The sequence below is a fragment of the Malaclemys terrapin genome, chromosome 3, assembly GCF_027887155.1.
Source record: "Malaclemys terrapin pileata isolate rMalTer1 chromosome 3, rMalTer1.hap1, whole genome shotgun sequence".
In the NCBI taxonomy this organism is placed as follows: domain Eukaryota; kingdom Metazoa; phylum Chordata; order Testudines; family Emydidae; genus Malaclemys; species Malaclemys terrapin.
The window spans coordinates 76,912,845-76,930,295 of NC_071507.1; the positions used below are offsets into that span (position 1 = coordinate 76,912,845).

The 17,451-nt window shown below is 37.9% G+C and overlaps 1 protein-coding gene across 1 annotated transcript in view; it reads left to right on the forward strand.

Moving 5' to 3' along the window:
• The window catches only part of ARID4B (AT-rich interaction domain 4B), a 147,893-nt gene that overhangs the window by 120,354 nt on the left and 10,088 nt on the right, over positions 1-17,451 (forward strand). Inside the window, exons 18-21 of the mRNA XM_054021294.1 lie at positions 5,844-5,928; positions 6,855-7,047; positions 11,236-12,444; positions 16,815-16,928. Coding sequence (XP_053877269.1) covers positions 5,844-5,928; positions 6,855-7,047; positions 11,236-12,444; positions 16,815-16,928 — 1,601 coding nt within the window. The remainder of the gene's footprint in view (positions 1-5,843; positions 5,929-6,854; positions 7,048-11,235; positions 12,445-16,814; positions 16,929-17,451) is intronic.

The window sequence follows — 17,451 nt, forward strand, 5'->3', positions numbered from 1 at the left end:
ATAAAGAAGCTTCAATCCCTTATGGTTTAGTCCTCCAGTCTTAATTTTGATAAAAATGAATGGATTCTTCTTCCTTGTCATAGATTTCTCCCTAAAGTATTTCACATGAATTTTACCTTTTTTGCCCTTATACCTTTCTGTTTTTAATGAGTCATTTCATAAAGATACCTTTCCTTCCTTTTGGGCATAGAGCCAAAAGAGAACCTGTCTCCAAGCAATATGATTTCAGATCGTAGACTTTGCAAATAGAATCATAGAAATGTAGGGCGGGAAGGGACCTCAAGAGGTCAAGTCCAGCCCGCTGCGCTGAGTCAGGACCAAGAATATCTAAACCATCCCTGATGGGTGTTTGTGTAACCTGGTTTTTAAAACCTCCAGTAATGGGGATTCCACAACTTATTCCAGAACTTAACTATCCTTGTAATTAGAAAGCTATTCCTAATATCTAATCTAAACCTCCCTTGCTGCAGATTAAGACTATTGGTTTTTATCCTACCTGCAGTGGACACAGAAAACAGTTGATTACTGCCCTCTTTGTAACAGCTCTTAACATATTTGAAGATTGTTATATAGCCCCCTCCCCAATCTTTTCTCAAACTAAACACGCCCAGTTTTTTTAGTCTTTCCTCATAGCTCAGGTTTTCTAAACCTTTTATAATTTTCTTGCTCCCCTCTAGACTCTCTCCAGTTTTCTTAAAGTGTGGCACTTTAAATTGGCACAGTGCTGCAGCTGAGGCCTTGTTTGTGCCGAATAGAGAGGAACAGTTACCTCACGTGTCTTACAAACAGTACTCCTGTTAATACGTCTTAGAATATTAGCCTTGTTCACAGCTGCATTACACTGTTGACTCATCAATTTGTGATCCACTATAACCTCTAGATCCTTTGCAGCAGTCCCCCGCCTAGCTAGACAGTTATTCCCCATTTTGTTTTTGTACATTTGATTTTTCCTTCCTAAGTGTAGTACTTTACACTTCTCTTTATTGAATTTCATCTTGTTGGTTTCAGAGCAATTCTCCAATTTGTCAAGGTCATTTTGAATTCTAATCCTCTCCTCCAAAGTGCTTGCAACCCCTCCCTGCTTGGTGTCATCTATAAATTGTATAAGCATATTCTCCAAGTCATTAATGAAAATACTAAATAGTACCAGACCCAGGACATACCCCAGCAGGACCCCCTATAACAGGGGTCGGCAACCTTTCAAAAGTGGTGTGCCGAGTCTTCATTTATTCACTCTAATTTAAGGTTTTGCGTGCCAGTCATACATATTAACGTTTTTAGAAGGTCTCTTTCTATAAGTCTATAATATATAACTAAACTATTGTTGTATGTAAAGTAAATAAGGTTTTTAAAATATTTAAGAAGCTTCATTTAAAATTAAATTAAATGCAGAGACCCCGGACTGGTGGCCAGGACCCAGGCAGCGTTAGTGCCACTGAAAATCAGCTCGCGTGCTGCCTTCGGCACACATGCCATAGGTTGCCTACCCCTGCCCTATAAACATCCCCCCCAGTTTGACCATGAACCATTGATAACTTCTCTTTGAGTCCAGTCTTTCAACCAGTTTTCACCCACCTTATAGTAGTTTTATCTAGATCACATTTCTCTAGTTCACTTATGAGAATGTCATGTGTCTGTGTCGTGTCAAATGCCTTACTAAAATCAAGATATATTAGGTCCAGTAGGCCAGTAATCCTGTCAGAGATGGAAGATAGTTTGTTTTGGCATGATTAGTTCTTGGCAAATCCATGTTGGCTATCTGACCACCCTCTTTTCCGTTAGGTGATTACAAATTGATTGTTAATTTGTTCCCGTTTCTTTCTGGGTATCAAAATTAGGCTGACTGATCTATAGTTCGCCAAGTTCTTTTTGTTCCCCTTTTGAAAGATAGGTACTATGTTTACTCTTCTCCAGTCCTCTGTGACGTCACCCATCCTTCATGAGTTCTCAAAGATAATCGCTAACGGTTCTGAGATTGCTTCAGCTAGTTCCTTAAGTATCCTAGGGTGAATTTCACAAGGCCCTGACAACTTGAATACATCCAACTTATCTAAATATTCTTTAACTTGTTCTTTCCCTATTTTGGATTGTGTTCCTTCCCCCTTGTTGTTAATATTAATTATGTTATCTGGTCACATTTTACCTTTTTAGTGAAGACTGAAGCAAAATAGGCATTAAACACCTCAGCCCTCTTGATGTTATCCATAAATAGCTCTCCTTTCCTTCTGGTCTTTCTCTTGCTCCTAATGTATTTATAGTACCTCTTCTTTATTTATTTTTATTTATATTTATTTTCTTATTGCCTTTTATGTCCTTTGTTGGGTATAACTCATTTTGTGCCTTAGTCTTTCTAACTTTGTTCCTACATGCTTGTGCTATTCTTTCATACTCATATAAATACTTGTACCATATACAGTCAGTTGCCCATTCTGGTAAGTATTTAGGATCCATTCAGTCAGTCAGAGCCCTGATGGCTTCTGAGGTATTTTTTTTTCTAACTCCCTGTATGTGAGTTGTTAGATTTTGTAGAACTGCCAGACTAACATTGACCTTTCTCCACTCCTCACCATCTCCATCCATCCCTGAGAAGTCACTAATTCACAGTTCTCCAAAGGATGATATTTTGTGGACAGAATCCCAAACTGGAATAAGTAGGTTTTATTTACCAATAACTGGTATTCTCCTTTGGATGCATCTATCTATTTTCAAATGCCTACTATTCTCGGGTCACACGCCAAGTGAGGGGAGGACCTGCATTATACAGACATGTGGATAAAGCGGGTCAATAGAAAACAATTCATGTTAATGACTTGAATATTTTATAATGCCAGTATCTATGGGGAATTATGTGCTGTACACATAAATCTCTAAATACCATGGAACACTGAAGATGAGGGTCCACTTGGAGAATTCCACTCGCAGCATAGTAACCCAGGTTTTTCTCTTATTAAAAGTGCATGTTTCTTTTAACCTAGAACTGAAGAACTTCTTTTCACATTCTCAACTCTCGTTCTTCTTTTCTTGAGTGAGCAAATCATTTGAAGCCCCATTTATGAAGTAGAGATGATTCAGTTGTGTGACTTTAAAAATGTTGCAACCCTATAGGGCAAAATAGAAGACCCTGCAAAATCTATAAATTCCTGAATGTCCTTTTGTACTTGTCCCTAAGGATCATATCCTCTCAGTGCTTTAAAGGTTTATGCTTCTTAAATTTGAAATGTGTGTGTTGGTATAGATAATGCACACAGTAGCATTTTCCACTGAAAAGCCACTTTGGGGATTTGGACACCCAGTTCCCATTTAAAATTGAGAACTGTATGACCAAATCCTCTAGGAGACATTTTAAACGTCTCAGTCTAATGTAGCAATAGGTATTGCCTACCAGAATATTGAATTTAAATTACACCAACTGGTATGGCAGCATTCCAGTGTCATTCATCTGCCAGTGATGACATACTAACCTTTGAATATCAACCTAAGTCTAACCTAACATTGAGTGTTTTAAGTCACTGGAGACATATGCAGTGTTTAAAGTTAGTTTCTTTATGTGGAAAATTATTTTTGTTGGGGTAGCATGTAGAATCGGTGAATAAGGCTGCAAGTGGTATAGTGATGTAATCAAAATTGAAATGAAATTTGTAAAGTACTCAATTTTCTCTGTGAACATGTTCAATCCTGGTGCTGCTTTCTCTCATAAATTTAGATCTAAAAAAATCCCTTAGCTCTGGAGTGCATGGTTCATTCAGAATTCTGTTTGGTGTGATTCCATCAGGTTAACATGAGCTTGATCTAAAGAAACCTTACTTTAAACCACAGCAGTTATGAATTTGCTATTGGCAGGTTTACCTGTCACCTAAGGATCTAGAGAAAGAAAGAAATCTGGATCTCTCTACCTATGTCTAACCTGGTCATTACAATTAATTTAATCAAAATCATGTCCCTGACAGTGTGGTCACTCTCAGTACATTAAGATTTTCTAGGGAAAAAGACTATGAAAATTTGTCAGCATTTAATAAAGAGAAAGATCCATATGATACTCTATAGAAAAATAATATTGAACATATTTGTGTTCCAATATGAAAACCTCCCTCCTTTCATATCATTATTATGTTTCTGGATGTCATTCTTTGTTTTATGAGTGTGGGGGATGTGAATAGGTAAAGCACTAAATTTATCTTCTGGACTCCTCTGTTCAAATCTTGATTTAGGTCATAAATGAAAATGAGTTTGGTGGCCTCTTCAATCCCTACATTGGTCAGTATCACAAAAGTTACCAGAGTTAGGCACATTTGTCAATGGTTGCTAAGCTGTGGCCTGGGACTGTAATAGCAGAGGCTCTACAAGTCAAAATAGAGGTGTAATGTCAGATCTGTGTGAGAAAGCCTAGCATGAGATCTAGCTCTGCACTGTTGTGCTAGTTGCATACTGTATTTTCATGATACTACATACTCATTTTCATGACTACCAATGAACTCCATTTATACACACACACACACACACACACACACACACACACACACACACACACACACACTTATTTGTTTTTAATTAACACATTTCTTATTCAGACACTTTTTGAATTCACTGTGTAGGCAGGCCAAGGTATTGTGTTCATAATAAACTCATTTTTTTATTCTTAACTTTACATAGTGCGTTTTTTTTTTTTTAATTGTTGTTAGCTTTCTAGTCTGAGCACATTTCTATCATGAATGTTCTTAATGAGAATATATATGTTCAGCAGTCTTGGATTTTGTACTTCACGTGTACAGTTTCAGGAGGTGGGACACATGAGGCAGTTGATGTACATATGTTATTACTATTTATAGAGCATCTAACTGATAGTACCTTCTGATATCAAATAAAAAGTTCCTAATGCAAAAATCCTTCCAGATCTCAAGGGGAGAATCAGCTACAAGGAGTTTTTCTTTTTTTTTTTTTACCAAGCAATCAGGTTTTCTATTACTATAAGAATTTGTTTTTAATTAGTAAGATGATATACTATATTGGGAAAATTTACCTTGCATATCTGTACATCAGTATATGACTCAAGTATTCTGCTTTCCCTATGGGCATGGATATCCCATTATTATTTCATTTAAATTATATGCACAAAAGGAGAGCAGAATATTAACTTTGAATACTACCATCCTAGTATGAGAGGAGAATTTTGCCCTATATGCTAAGAAAGTAAAGGTTTGAGATTTTGCAATACTTTACAATACCTAAGAATATAAGAACACCCATACTGGGTCAGCCCAGAGATCCATCTACCCCAGTATCCTGTCTTCCGACAGTGGCCAATGCCAGGAGTCCCAGAGGGAATGAACAGAACAGGTAATCATCAAGTGTTCCATTCCCTGTCACCCATTCACAGTTTCTGGCAAACAGAGGCTAGGCAGGAGCACCGCCAGCTTTTCTGCCACCCAAGGCAGCGGAAGGTCCCGCCCCGAAATGCCACCCCCCACAGAGGCGGCGGAAGGTCCCGCCGCCGAAATACCGCCGCAGTCACCGCCCCCCAAATTGTAGCACCCTAGGCGACCGCCTAGGTCACCTAATGGATTGGCCGGCTCTGAGGCTAGGGATACCATCCCTGCCCATCCTGGCTAACAGCCATTGATGGACCTATCCTCCATGAACTTATCTAGTTCTTTTTTTAACAAGAAGATACGATAGAAATATATTCATTACTTTTCACTCTTAAGTACAGAGTCTGTCTGCATATGGTTTCCATTACATGTTTTACTACTTTTTCTTTCCCCTGTAGAATGTGTCTTATGAAATTTTGAATGTTTGCTTAAAATTCTGTTTATATATATTTTTGAAATGCTTGCTTTCACATTTAGATATGATGAATGGATAAAAGCAGACAAGATAGTGAGACCAGCTGATAAAAATGTGCCAAAAATAAAGCATCGGAAGAAAATAAAGGTAGATTTTTTTCTATTAGATCATTTTGCTGCTTAATTTACTTTCATATAGACTGATTTTATAATTATAGCCTTTAAATGGACTTGGAAATTCATGATAAATTTAAAATTAGTTTCTGTTAGCCTCTTAGAAGCATACACTTTTTTAAGCATGATTTTTGTCCTTCCCTTTCGAAAGATAGCTTTTTCCTCCTCCTCTTCCCCCCGCACTCCCAGTTCATCTGGTGCACCAACAGGAAACAGAGCCATTCCCTCATCAGCGATGGCAGCACAGCACCAGGAAATAAAATTTGCTAGCTACCCTGCTGGCTTTGAAGCACAAACCTGTGTCGAATCTACATAAATGTGGCTTGTATCTTGCTTTTAACTTCTTGTCAACTGTGGTAGATTTAAAAAAAAACCCACAGATATTTTGAGCCAGATCCTGGTCAATTCCTTGTGCGGGGCAGAAGGGTGTGAACAACCTTTTCCCCCCCACTAACAGGCTCCATGGCCATCCCTGCACTCTGAACACAAGGACTACTAGAATCCAGTGCTTCTGATAGAGCCAGACTTGCCTATAGCCTCTCCTCCTTCCTCATTAGCACAGCACAAGGGTTTGCCATTCAATCCAGGCTGTCACAACAGTCATGCCTTCTCTCTGCAATAGCCCTTACTGCAAGGTCTAGCATAGTGGAAGAACGGTTTAGCCCTGAACTGCTGAGAATATTCCTCATCAGATATAAGTGTTAAGGAATTCACATTTTTGGTGTTAATACTTGTGCATAAGACAAAATACAGTGCTTGCATATCCTTGTAAAGGAACAAAGAAAAACTTATTCTTAGGTTTTGTGTTCAAAATCACTGTCTGCATTGCTAATTGTAATTCACCTTAAATTATATGTTAGCATTAGAAGAGTTTTTAAAATGGTTTTTTCCTTAACCTAGAATAAAACTGACAAAGAGAAGGATGAGAAGTATTCTCCTAAAAATTGTAAATTGCGACGCTTGTCAAAACCACCCTTTCACACGAGCACATCACCAGAGACTGAGTCCAAACTTGACAGCACTGAAGCCAAAAACTCTGAACAAGCTCCAGTTAAATCCATAGAAATTACTTCTATCCTTAATGGGCTACAAGGTATTGTACATGGACTTTCTAATTCAGTATGTAATCATTTTACCAGTATTTAAAAGTGACAGTACAGAGCAATTGACGCAAACTATAAATAAGGCTGCGAGTTTGTCATGGAGGTCACGGATTCTATGACTTTCTGGGAGTTCTGCAGCAGCTGGCCTGGTGGCCCCCAGGCCAGCCACACCGGTCACTGCTGGGGCAGTCTCAGGCCACCGTGCCCTCCCCCCCAGCAGCAGCAGGAGTTTGGGTTTGGGAGGGGGCTCAGGGCAGAGGCAGGGGGTTGAGGTGCAGGATGGGGAGAGGGATCTGGGCAGCGCTTATCTTGGGGGGACGAGGGAGCTGTCCGGCTCCCAGGCAGAGGTGCGGCCAGGTGGCTCCGCGCACTGCCTGTGTTCACAGGTGATGCCCCCGCAGCTCCCATTGGCTGTTGCCCCTTCCCCAAGTGATTGGGAACAACATGCAGAGCCCCCCTGGCTGTGCCCTCCTCCCAGCACCAGCAGGGGCCATGGGCCACCGCCATCCCCCCGCAGCAGCTGATCCCCTGGGCTGCCCCCTACCCTCCAGAGCATGCACATTTTAGTTAGGAGTATATAGTACAAGTCATGGACAGGTCACGGGCCGTGAATTTTTGTTTACTGCCTGTGACCATCCATGACTTTTACTTAATATACCCGTGACTAAAACATAGCCATAACTATACATTGAAACTTGTGGAAGAGGAAGTTTCCTTCAGAGCATTAGGAGATTATTATTATAAATTCAGAGTCTGTCTGTCTCTGTGCATGTTTTTTTATTTATAAACTGTTTTATATATATTTTGCACATAAATAGCACATTTTTGTCTAAAAGTGCTAAAAACATACACAAACTTTCTGAATAGATATTCTGGATTCAGATGGTTTCTGTAATCTTAAAAATAATCAGTTCTCTTGTAAAATAATACTTTGAAAAGTTTTTCTGCTGTGTTTTCCCCTTTTTGTGTTTGACAAAGTATCCTTGGCTGTTCTTTTTAGAAATAACAAAATGAAAAATTATAAAATTATACAGGAAACTAATTCTACCAGTATAAAAAACTATTTAGGATCCGTGATAGTGACATCATTAGTGACTCCACAGTTAGTTATAATTGGCTTTTAAAAGCCAATTTGACATGTACACAAGTACTTTCTCAAAATAGATGCTTTCATCTGAAATCTCTTAACTTTTTTGAAAATCTTTAAAAATAGTGTATCAGATTTTCATGTGGTTGTAAATCTGCATAGCTCCATTGCAGTTGATATAACTATATCGATTTACACCTGCTGAGGATCCACCCCCGAGTTGCAAAAACATCATAGCCTAGAAACTCCATGTTTGTTTCATTCCTTTTCCTTGGTAATTAGTGCCTTAAGTATTTTTAGGATATTTGAGTGGTTTTATAAAGTTTTGGAGCTGTTCACTTCAAGCTTTTCAAAACGGTCAGGTTCCTATAGAGTTTATGAACTTGGATGGTTGACTCTTTCAGATGACAATATTAATCTAAGCTTTCATTTAAAGGTGACATAGAAAGGAAAAGTGGATTACTGCTATTATTTATGATGGATAAAAAAGACCTGAAAGAGGTGTGGAGATTTTTTTCTGCTGGAGCTTTAGATTAGAAATTCAGGTCCTGTCTACATTGAAAGACTCTGTGGAGAACTAGCAGGATTATGACAGCACAATTACTAAAAGTGAAATCTGATTAATTGAGGGAAAGAGTGTTTTTTAGTTATACAGTCTAAAACAATGTTTTAATACCTATTTAACTAAAGTACTGGGAGAAAAGTTCTTTTAGAATTCAATATCTTAACCCTTAATTTAAAATCTGAGAAAGTTCCCAATATACATTTTGCAGTCATCCAAGAAGGCTTCTTGCCGAAAAAAGAATGGAAGTGTGACAAGCAGAGAAAAAACAACTTTGAAAGATAAACAAAATCCACAAACCTTTCACACCTCCATCATAAAGAAGAAAAATACACATATTTGTAGTTCGCTGTAGGCTAATGGGCAGATTCACCAGCCAGGCAGTCCAAACCCCTCATGTTCAGTTTCCCATCCCTTTCATCTGAGCAGGTTCTCTGATAAACAAAAGATGCAAAACTTTTCAAAACAATACAAAACACTTGGTAACTGAGATCTTCCTGCAGGGGAGAAGTGGGTGGAGACATCTTTTCTCAAAGCCTTCTCTTTCCCAGCTACTGTGGAGACACCCACCCTAGGACTTCCCTGACACTGAGTTTCTCTAGTCTGCTGTCCCCACCTAACAGACAGGAAGCTATATACCTGGTTTCCTGTAGGTCACATGCTTGCACCTAGCCATGTGCCTGGAGACTACAGCTCCCATTTGTAAAGGGTCCTAGGATGCTAAAAGGCGCACTAGGACATGTACATCTGCCTCACGGCCAACTGATTTGTTAGGGTACTTCTACACTTCAATAAAAGCCCTGCAGCAGTGAGTCTCATAGCCCAGTGAAATTACTTGGACTCATACTCGGGGGCTTTAAATAGCAATATAGATGTTTGGGCAGTGGGTTCAGGCCAGAGCCTGGGCTCTGAGATTTTTTTCCCCTCGCCAGGTTTGAGTCCAGGCTCCAGCCCAAGCAGGAACATCTACACTGCTATTTTTAGCCTTAGTCACTTAAAAAAAAAAAAAAAAAAAGAGTCAAGTCTGTATCCTGAGTCACCTAAAAAACCCTTCCAAAAACACGCACCACAAGCTTCCAGCCTCATTGTGAAGATAGTCTTCAAAATGTAAACTAATGGCTGTGCTTGAAAATTTTTGTGAAATGTTTATTAATAAATAGTCTTCAAAGCTTTGAACCTCTATCCTCTCCAACATGAGCAAAAGTTTCAAGCCCTCATTTTGGAGCAATATTTTGCCCAGTTTAAAATTAAAAAAAAAATAACAGTTGCAAAATAGCACAAAATAATAAAGTCTAAAAACAAACAAAAACACCCTCAGCTCTTTGTGTTGTTGGACCTTGTAGGTGACTGAATAAAACTAAACATTTTTTTTTTAAACTGGGCTGTGATATGAATGTTTTCAGCCAAAAGTGAATATGTGTTGCCCTGAAAACTAGCAACAGGGATGAAAGCCTAGTCCCATTGAAGTCATTGACTTCAATGGGGCTATGATTTTGCCCTCTGTTTTGAACATAAAACTTGGTACAATTTTTAATTTAGATGATGCTAGCTACAGGTCAAGTATATTAGTAAAAAGTGAGCTATATTTTGTAAGGTGTGGACATAGAATGCGTGAGACTGCAAACCCAGATTTCAGACATATTAAGGTTTTTAGAAGTGAGCTTCAGATGGTAGTGTTCCTCAAGTAATAATAATAGCATAAATCATTAACAGTTAGAGATGATAAACCTAGCTGGAATTTACAAGTCGTATGCAATTAGAAAAATGTTGTAGTCTTTTCTTCTATACATCTATATTTTTTAGCTTTGGAAGTAGGGCAAATAGCATTTGTAAATTGTAACTGTTAGTTAATATTAAAGATTTAGTGCATTTAAAGTCTAATATTAAACATTCTTTTGGGCTGTCATGTCCATTTGTGTTATATAGAAGATTCATATATGTGGATTAACATATGGATTAATAAAACAGAGTTTTATTTAGACTGGAATCTGTCACTTCATGCTTTCTCTGGTTCTTCGAAAAAGTATGCAAATACCTTAGAGGAATTCCGTGGAGATGTTTTATTATATGGGATTTGCAAACTGACAAGCATTGCTGCTTATCTAGCTATTACACTTCCTAATAAAATGAAGTTTTTAAAAATCTGTTGTTTTTTTTCCTACTGGGTACATGAAAACAAAGGATTTTAATAGTACCCTGTTTCCCCGAAAATAAGACATCCTCCGAAAATAAGGCCTACTTACAGTTTTGCCTCTCGTTGTAATATAAGGCATCCCCCCGATAATAAGACCTCCCCGATAATAAGGCATCCACCGATAATAAGGCATTTTTCATTTCTGAAAAATAAGACATCCCCTGAAAATAAGACCTAGCGCATCTTTGGGAGCAAAAATTAATATAAGACACTGTCTTATTTTCGGGGAAACAGGGTACTAGCTTTAGTGTGTATTGCTATCTGTTTATCTATAATATGTTTGTTTATTAGTTGTTTTTTTAGTATTACTTGTAACAGATTTTTTTTTTTAATAGCTTCAGAAAGTTCTGCTGATGATAGTGATCAGGAAGATGACCAAAGTGCCCAGAATGTACATAATGATGGCAAGGAGGAATCTCCAGATGAGACTGTGAGCCAAGACAAAAATGAACTCTGTCCAAAAGAAGAGCAGAGCAGCTCATCTCCCCAAGAAGAGGGAAAAGCCCTTGCAGACGTAGCACCACCTAAATCAGTATCCAAATCACCAGAAAGATTGCGGAAAGAGCTTGAAGAATTATCTGATGATACGGACTATGAAGGAGAGGATGAAGCTACAAAGAAGAGAAAGGAGGTCAAAAAGGAGGTAGTAGATAAAACAACAAAGTCACAGGTAAAACGTGGTAAGCGAAGGTATTGCATCACCGAGGAATGTGTAAAGACTGGGTCACCTAATAGAAAGGATGAAAAGTCCAAGAGCAAAGACTCCCATAGCTTAGAACATAGTAGTAACAGCTCCTCAGATGAAGATGAGGAGGACAAATCTAAACTAAAAATAACGCCAACTAAGAAATACAATGGGATAGAGGAGAAAAGGAAGTCTTTAAGGACAAGTGGTTTCTACTCAGGGTTTTCTGAAGTGGCAGAAAAAAGAATAAAGCTTCTAAATAATTCTGATGAAAGACTTCAGAATACCAGAGCTAAGGATAGAAAAGATGTATGGTCCAGTATTCAGGGACAGTGGCCCAAGAAAACATTGAAAGAACTTTTTTCAGACTCTGACACAGAGGCTGCAGCCTCACCCCCACATGCTTCTGAGGATCCTGCAGTAGAGGAGCAGCTACAGACTCTTGCAGAAGAGGTTTCTTTGCCCAGCTCTGAACTAGAAAAGCCTTTACTAGCCAGCATAGATGTTAAACCTGTTGAGGAGAAACCAATGGAAATGAGTGACAAGAAAGTTGAATTTCCAAGCAGTGGGAGTAATTCAGTGCTAAATACTCCTCCTACAACCCCGGAATCACCTTCATCTGTCACTGTAACAGATTCTAGTAGACATCAGTCCAGTGTAACAGTCTCAGAGACATTGGCACCAAATCAAGAAGAGATACGAAGCATCAAGAGTGAAAGTGATAGCACAATTGAAGTGGATAGTGTTGTGGGGGAGCTCCAGGACCTTCAATCTGAAGGAAATATTTCTCCAACAGGCTTTGATGCCAGCGTCAGCTCTAGCAGTAGTAATCAACAAGAACCAGAACATACTGAAAAAGGTAAGAAGAAAACCTGAGTTGTCGAACATATATTCCTCCTCTCATTTCTTATACTGCTAATTTATTTGTGTTTAACTGTTGCTACGTTACTTGGAGATTGGTTTAAGAACATAAGAATGGCCTTACGGGGTCAGACCAAAGGTCTATCTAGCCCAGTCCTGTCTTCTGACAGTGGCCAGTGCCAGGTGCCCCAGAGGGAATGAACAGAACAGGTAATCATCAAATGATCCATCCCCTGTTGCTCATTCCCAGCTTCTGGCAAAGAGAGGCTAGGAACACCATTCCTCCCCATCCTGGCTAATAGCCATTGATGGCCCTATCCTCCATGAATTTATCTAGTTCTTTTTTGAACCCTGTTATGGTCTTGGCCTTCACAACATCCTCTGGCAAAGAGTTCCACAGGTTGACTGTGCATTGTGTGAAGAAATACTTCCTTTTATTTGTTTTAAACCTGCTGACTATTAATTTATTTTGGTGACCCCTAGTTCTTGTGTTATGAGAAGCAGTAAACAACACTTCCTTATCTACTTTCTCTATACCAGTCATGATTTTATAGACCTCAATCATATCTCCCCTTAGCCATCTCTTTTCCAAGCTGAAAATCCCAGTCTTATTAATCTCTCCTCATATGGAAGCCGTTTCATATCATTAATAATTTTTTTGCCCTTTTCTGAACCTTTTCCAATTCCAATATATCTTTTTTGAGATGGAGCGACCACATTTGCACGTATTCAAGATGTGAGCATACCATGGATTTATATAGAGGCAACATGATATTTTCTGTCCTATTATCTATCCCTTTCTTAATTATTCCCAGCATTCTTTTAGCTTTTTTGACTGCCGCTGCACATTGAGTGGATGTTTTCAGAGAGCTATCCACAATGACTCCAAGATCTCTTTCTTGAGTGGTAACAGCTAATTTAGACCCCATCATTTTATATGAATAGTTGGGATTATGCTTTCTAATGTGCATTACTTTGCATTTATCAACATTAAATTTCATCTGCCATTCTGTTGCCCAGTCACCCAGTTTTGAGAGATCCTTTTGTAGCTCTTCGCAGTTTGACACTCTTAGAGGAAGCAATAGCCTGCTGTGCCTTTTTAAAACTATGAAAATTGTACAATAGAAAGGCCTGTAATCAATCAGTAAATATTTGACACTCCTTCAGGAAGTGTTTCTTGTCCTTTTAGTCAGCAGTCTAATATTTTAAAAATCACAAATACAACATAAGCTGTATCCTGGAGATTGCACCAGAACCCCAGACCAAACTGTAAAGCATTGTACACTTAATGTCTGTGTGTCATAAATTGTCTGGATACCTTTTATTATACTGTGCTTGAATATGCAATGTACAGTTTCTCATTAACATTTGTATTTACTGTGTGTTCATGGTTTGGAACAACCAGCTGTCCAGGATTGTTCCTCAGGCAACCATCTCAAACTGATTTTTAAGGTCTGACTAACTTGCGTGAGTTTTGTAAAGGAATTTGCTGCTCTCTTAGGCCGCAAACTGAAGAATCGTTGTTCATATTTATAACTTAAAACAATCCACCTTGACCACAATTTTATTAATAGAATACATTTTCAAGGAACATCAGAATTCACAATTGTTATTCATACTCCCTGAAGACTTAGATACTTTTATGTTGTATTTGTGATCCTATAGATATTTAGGAGCTTTTCCATATTAGACTGCCATTTTCAAATATCAACAAATCAGTAGAAGGCAATTTCTGTAGGCTTAAACTTATCATACAAGGTCTGCTGTGGAAGTAATTCAGAATTTTTAATGCCACTTTTAAGTCTTAAAAATAGAGGCTGGAATTTTTTCACTGACATAACTCAAAAATGGGTTTTCATTTTCAAATTCAACCTGCAAAAATGTAAATCCCTACTAGGACTCCATAGTGGAGGAGGGGAAAGAAAAGGCCCAATCCTGCTAGCACTTGTGTACATGTATAAGTATTTGCATGGTTGGGTCCTAAAGCTATTTTGTTAAATTCATTAGCTATATATTAGTTCAGTCATTTTTATTATAGTCTACCAAATATTTTTTAGTTTACATGGCTGCCTTTTGATACATGGACTAAAAGGAACACATTTGTTTTTAAGGACACTCACAAAAATTCACATTCAGAAGTTTTGTTTTTATTGCTTTCTGTAAAATATGCAACTTAACCATTCAAGTGTACCATATTTTCTCCCATAGAAAAGCATAATTACTATAATATGCATTAAAATTAATAAGCTAAAGAAAACAATTACAGAGATTTGAACAGGATTCTGAAATTGCAATATAATGTTTTTTTCATCTTAGCAATTTGCAACTACCTTTACAAGAAAAATGCTTAACTGAAAGTTTTCTCAATCGGCTGCTCTCAGAGCATTGTATCCTCTTTAGTTCTGCTCTTGTTATGCTTCTTGCAAGAGAATAATTAGGATTAGAGAAAGAAATTGATTTTTGGAGCCTGTGATAAAGTAAGTCTATACAACCTCTCACACTTAATAATGGGTAGGTTGAAAACTTGCTGTTCAGCTTCCAGGTACTATGTATAAAAAGTATACTGTGTGAAATCAAGGATGACTCCTTTCCCTTTCAAGTTCTGTTTTGTTTTGTAATATCGGTCACACATTATCACTTTTTTATATATTCTGTTCTAAGCGCCTCTCCAATTTTTGTGATCATGCTTCTCCATTTGTAAAATGCAAGGTGCCCATGTTTAAAAACAGGATTGAGTCTGTAATATCTTAATTTTAAAATTATTTTGCTACAGGAGCCTATGGTATCTGTAAATCAGGCAGTTTCTGAGTCTTGTATAGTTCCAATTGGATTTATTTTTTTTTAAACCAGAGGTCCTAGAATATATTTCAGTTTTCTCTTCCTCTTCTAATTTTATTCCCTATGGCCATAAATACCAGTAGTTCTTTCACTTTTTAAATCTGAGAAGCAGAAAGGTGGGGAAAAGGCAAAATGAAAGGCTGTTGGTACTTCAGAATTGTCTGCTAGACTTCAAAACACTTTCATTTCCACAGAAAACCATTCAAGCAGGTTTAATGCATAATGGCTCTATTTTTTTTCTTGGAATTAAGCTGTAACATGCTGTCCACGTCTAATTACACTGATGAAGAGTTTCTAGGTGGTTTTTTTTTTAACTATAAAAGAACAAGTGTATGGTTGACATATGTTAATGGACTTTATTCACAGGATGGTGGGATCTTACTTTATTATGGTATTGCTGGATGCTTCTGATTCACCAGCCAGAGGGATTCCTAAATTTTAGAGTTCATACTTACCCCATCTCATCTGAAAAAAAAAAAAAAAAAAAAAAAAAAACCCAGTACTGTTGATTGGTGCCTTACATGTTCTATGAATGCACTCTGATAACGTTAAGTAACAGAGGAGTAGCCATGTTAGTCTGAATCTGTAAAAAGCAATAGAGGGTCCTGTGGCACCTTTAAGACTAACAGAAGTATTGGACTTGTGTCAGATATCGGGAATAGCAACTTACAAAAACCTGTAGGAGAACACTTCAGCCTCCCTGGCCACACAATAGCAGATGTAAAGGTAGCCATCTTACAGCAAAAAAACTTCAGGACCAGACTCCAAAGAGAAACTGCTGAGCTCCAGTTCATTTGCAAATTTGACACCATCAGATCAGGATTAAACAAAGACTGTGAATGGCTATCCAACTATAGAAGCATTTTCTCCTCCCTTGGTGTTCACACCTCAACTGCTAGCAGGGCACCTCACCTTCCCTGATTGAACTAACCTCATTATCTCTATACTGATTTATACCTACCTCTGGAAATTTCCATTACTTGCGTCTGATGAAGTGGGCATTCACCCACGAAAGCTTATGCTCCAATACTTCTGTTAGTCTTAAAGGTGCCACAGGACCCTCTGATAACGTTGTTGGTACTGTTGTTTTTTAAAATCTGTATTATCATCAAAGAGAAGTGGAGGTCTTTTCTGATTCTTTCACTTTTAATTAATCTTGATAAATTTGTCATCTGAACAAATTCCTGTTTAATCTGCAGTACCTGAACACCAAAATGTCCATGTGTGTCAGGAAAAATTGTATTGAATCATATGACCTATTAGTTACTTGCAAACATCTAACACATTTTCTCTTTTATTAGCAAACTTTGTCTGCTTCCCACCCACCCCCAGTATCAGTTACTGTTGTTTACACATAAAATAATTAAATCCCTGCTAATGGCAGCTGAGAAGAAAAATCATGATTGTCTGTAAACTTAAATCTCAGAGGATCTGCCTGAGGCTTTAATATAGACAGATATGCCTTAACACCTAAAATACAAAGTTGTATAGTGTTTTCACCAAGAATTTAACGATTTGTTAAAATTGGAGTCTGTACAGGTCAAAAAAGACTTAAAGATGCTCAGGGAGGAGGCGGTTCCTCAAAAAAGCAGAAAAGAAGCCACAAAACATCAGTGGTGAACAACAAAAAGAAGAGCAAAACTAGTAAGTATAGCAACTTGGTGCAAAATGAAACCTAGACTTAGAGAACATCTTGTATTTGAATGACAAGTGAAGGAAGTGTTTATATAAAGATAAAATTTTAGAAAAATGTGCTAAGTAGAGAATTCATAATAAATGTTAAAATGATGAAGCTGTTTTCGCTGAGTGCAAGAGTATTTAAAATTTCTTGCTATGCTGTTTCTCAGATTGATCCTATAAGGTGCTCAAAGCCTTCAGCTCCCATTAAAATCAGTGGGACTTGTAAGCACATGGCACTTTACAGGGCCTGTTTTTGTCAAAGAGGAAAGGAAAGAAAATATTTTGGGGTGTGGAAATACATACATTTTAAGGAGGGGAATAGGAACTCTATGCAAAGTGAACTTACATACTATGCAAGATCAGTTTTCACACAATTTCACATAATTTAGAGGTGGTATTATTATTTGCACAGTACCACCAGTGTAATTACACAGGACCTGTATTCATCCACCTAAACTATTTGCTGCATATTGGAACACTTCACAAG